This window comes from Cajanus cajan, chromosome 5 (genome assembly GCF_000230855.2).
Source record: "Cajanus cajan strain Asha chromosome 5, NIPB_CcT2T_4, whole genome shotgun sequence".
NCBI lineage: Eukaryota > Viridiplantae > Streptophyta > Magnoliopsida > Fabales > Fabaceae > Cajanus > Cajanus cajan.
Genome location: NC_138521.1, coordinates 16,426,221 through 16,429,827, shown reverse-complemented (window position 1 = coordinate 16,429,827; position 3,607 = coordinate 16,426,221). Strand labels below are relative to the sequence as shown.

The window sequence follows — 3,607 nt, the reverse complement described above, 5'->3', positions numbered from 1 at the left end:
CTTCATTAAATTTTTTTTCTAATCCTCATAATATCTACACATTTTTTTTCTTTTTCAGTCTCTGCTCTATATTTATTGAAACTTAAAAGTAAAATTTATGAAATTATTAAAAATTAAGCAAAGACAAAAGCAATATTAATAGGAATTAAAATAAATTTTAAACCAAAAAGATTTCAAGATAAAGTTTATTAAATTATGTTTAACTTAACTGAAAATGATATCATAAACTATGTATTCAATTAATTAAACCACTAGTTGATAAGATGACGATACAGGGGAACTGAATTGACAAGAAGAGGAATCAAATCATAATCAAACAGTAGATATTAGAGGGAAATCCACATCCACTAGTTAGCATTTCATTCCATGTCCACAAGCATTGGATTTAGACCTATGAAATAAATTAAAATAATAAAAAAAATTAATGCGCCACTTTATTTCACACGTGAAACAAGATCGAGTCCAAGAACCAGAAGGGGCACCCAGGCCAATCTATTAAAGCAAAAAGGATACGCTGGTAATTTCAAATAGTGATGAACAACAATAACAGGTTCAGAAAAAAAAATAGAAAGAAAAAGAAAAATGAAAAATGCCCCCCTCCCAAAAAAAAAAAAAAGAAAAAGGTTTTCCGAATCATTTGTTTGTAGGGGTGACCGAACTATGAGTTGCTTACCTAGAGGCTAGAGTCACCGTGGCCGTTGGTTCCTTCGGTGACAGACGCGAGCTTCTGGAGATTAAGCTTGACAACGGTGTCGGCGAAGAGACGCGTGTCCTCCTCGGTGTTCCCCTCGGGGACATCGACAACGTAGGATTCGAGAACAACGGTCCAGATCTTGCCGTCGCGGTCGAAGCCGTGGACGGAGGTGACGGAGCGGTAGTTGCGGAGGCGGTGGTCGCCCCCGACGATGGTGAAGCCGATGACGTGTCGGTCATCGTCGAGGAGGTCGAGGCGCTCGGTGCTGGTGGCAGCCGGTAGCCCGGAGATGACGGTGACGTCGCGGGTGCAGCCCACGACCAGCTGGAAGCCCTCGTTGACGTGGCAGCTCCTGATGAAGTGCTTGTAGGCCTGCGGGGTGTCGAAGCAGCGCACCACGGCCCAGACGGCGTGCGGCGGCGCGTGGATTCGCTGCGCCAGGAGGGAGGAGCATTGGCGCGGCCCCACCGTGTAGGTGTGGTGGTCGACCACGGAGGCCTTGAGGTCCTCCATCTCTTCCCGGGTTAGCCCGGATGGGAGATCGGCCTCGTGTCGGGTCGGGTGCGGGTCGTTGGGATCCTGCTCTGCGCTTGAGCCCTGCGGTTTGTCCATAGCGCAGAGAGGGAGTGAGTGAGTGAGTAAGTAAGTGAGTTGAATGAAACTGAAAAGGGTAATTTTGAGAATAAAACTATTAAAACCCTTTTCTGCTGCACTGGCCTGCGCGCAATTGGAATGCTCTCGGTATCATTTTGTCGTTTTCTTTATTTTCTATAATACAACTATTTCCCAATTTTCGAATATAAAATGATGGCTTTCTTCATTTGAGCGTCGTCCCTCCTCCAATTATAGCATACTGTCGCATATGCTCCATTCATTTTAAAGTAATTGTTGGATTACAAAGTTTTAATGAAATCTCAAATTCTATAAGAAAAATAATAGTTGAAGGAAGAATGAATAAAGTACAAATAGGTAATAATTTTTTTTGTTTATTATATTTTATTATCCTTTACTTTTAATTTTTAAATAAAAATTTAAATATATTTTTAATCTCTTAAGTTTAAGATAAATTTAATTTTGAATTTTTAAATTTAAAATTATTATTTTTAGTCTTTATAACTTTTAAAAATCTTATTTTAATCACTCAAATCATCAATAACATATCTTAAAACGATAAATTAAGACGATTATACAATATTAACTAAATTTTATATAATATTTTTATTAATAGGGATACTAATAAATAAATTTTATATAATAATATTTGAAATTTTTTTAACAAAATTTAAATATAAGTACTAGAATAAATTTTTTTATAATTACGATATTAAAAATAATAATTTTATATTTAAAAAATTAAAAATAAATTTATCTTAAATTTAAAAAATTAAAAACATATTTAAACCTTAAATAAATTTTATCTTATTTTAATCTCTACAACATTTTATGAACGAAAAAATTCGGCACCAGAAATTTTTAATCGGAGAAAGAATCCAGAAATTCAAAAAAAAAAAAAAAAAAACAATTGAGAATTAGAACCAGTAAAAGATTAGTTTAGGAGCTAACGGTGACTAAAAATATTTTGAATTTTATTTTTTATTATTATAAAAGGATAAGTAACTTAAAAACTATTAAAACAACACACGAAGGGGTGTGTGGAAATATTTAAACTAACTTTCAAAATATTCTTATTTTAACATTATTATAATTTATTTACATTGTTAATACGTATATGATGTCATCTATAAGTTTCCATTCAATTATTAACAATTGATGTTGACATGGTCATGTTTAAAAATAATAACATGGTTGACATTACTAGAAGTTAAAAGGGGGATTTAATTACTTGTTTTATCCTTCTAATTTAAACAGTGTGTGGTTTTAGTTCTTACAAGTTTTTTTCTTTTTAGCCAATCAAATTGGTCTACTTTCAAAAGTTGCCTGATTTTATAGTACAGCCATTATCTCTGCCTCACTATCCAAACACAACAACGCCAACTTTTACACACACCAAACTTACCACATAGCTAGTTGTCACTGTTATCCAAGTCCACAAACCACCCACCAACAATCTATATGGTTGTTTAAGAACCAACGCCATTATCCTTTAATAGAGTCAAACTTATACCTAGACGGACCCCATTTGTTCAACCATGAGGCAAAAACATATAAGCTACCCACATGCTAACCCAAAATAGAATAGTTATCACTCATAATGGCTCCTTATCATCATCAAGAAGGAAAATCCACACTTGTCCCACACATCTACCGTGTCCTAATAGGTAAAGCCTTACAATAAAAACCAGAACATGTCGCCTTCAATTGAGCATGGTACTAGTATGCAAAGGAGTAAGTATATAACGATAGCAAACAAAGTCTTCAGGGGTTCCCGGGTGTTTGTTCTTATTTTATGTAGGAATGTTCACGGTTGGTTTGGAGCTATTCAAACAGTGCAATAAATTATAAGTTTGGATAAGTTGAGTTAGATATAACATTTTAGTTTGGATTGGGTTATTGCGTAAAAAAAAAAAAAGTTATCTTAACAAAAAATTATCACTTAAATAAATACCAAAAATTCATAATGAATCAATACTCATTTTAATATTATAACCGTCTAATGACAACTAATTGTAATGGAAATTATATAGAAGTAACCACCTTGTGTAAGATAATTTTAATTACTATATTACTTTTAATCATCTTTTTCATGTTTAAAATTAAAATAAATATATCAACAATAATATTAATTTCATCTTATGGAGAGAGAACAAGAGAACACAGATAAGAGTACGAGATATGGAAATATCTTGGAGAAGCCACCAATCAGCAAAGGGGAGGAAGGCTAGTAAAGGAAGACTTTTCGGGAGAAACTTGTAGGATCTTCTACTGGTCCAAAAAAATTGCAAAATCTTATGG

General features: G+C 33.9%; 1 protein-coding gene across 1 annotated transcript; it reads right to left on the bottom strand.

The window, feature by feature from the left end:
- Positions 1–220: 220 nt before the first annotated feature.
- LOC109806479 (abscisic acid receptor PYR1) lies at positions 221–1,491 on the bottom strand. Its single transcript, XM_083075005.1, has 2 exons — positions 674–1,491; positions 221–391 (listed from the first exon to the last, which is right to left on the bottom strand). The coding sequence occupies exon 1, from the start codon at positions 1,304–1,306 to the stop codon at positions 674–676; it is 633 nt and encodes a 210-aa protein (XP_082931131.1). The 5' UTR covers positions 1,307–1,491; the 3' UTR covers positions 221–391.
- Between the last annotated feature and the right edge of the window lie 2,116 nt (positions 1,492–3,607).

Bases quoted from the DNA above. Each gene is read 5' to 3' on its own strand.
- LOC109806479 (XM_083075005.1), bottom strand. From the start codon at position 1,306: ATGGACAAACCGCAGGGCTCAAGCGCAGAGCAGGATCCCAACGACCCG.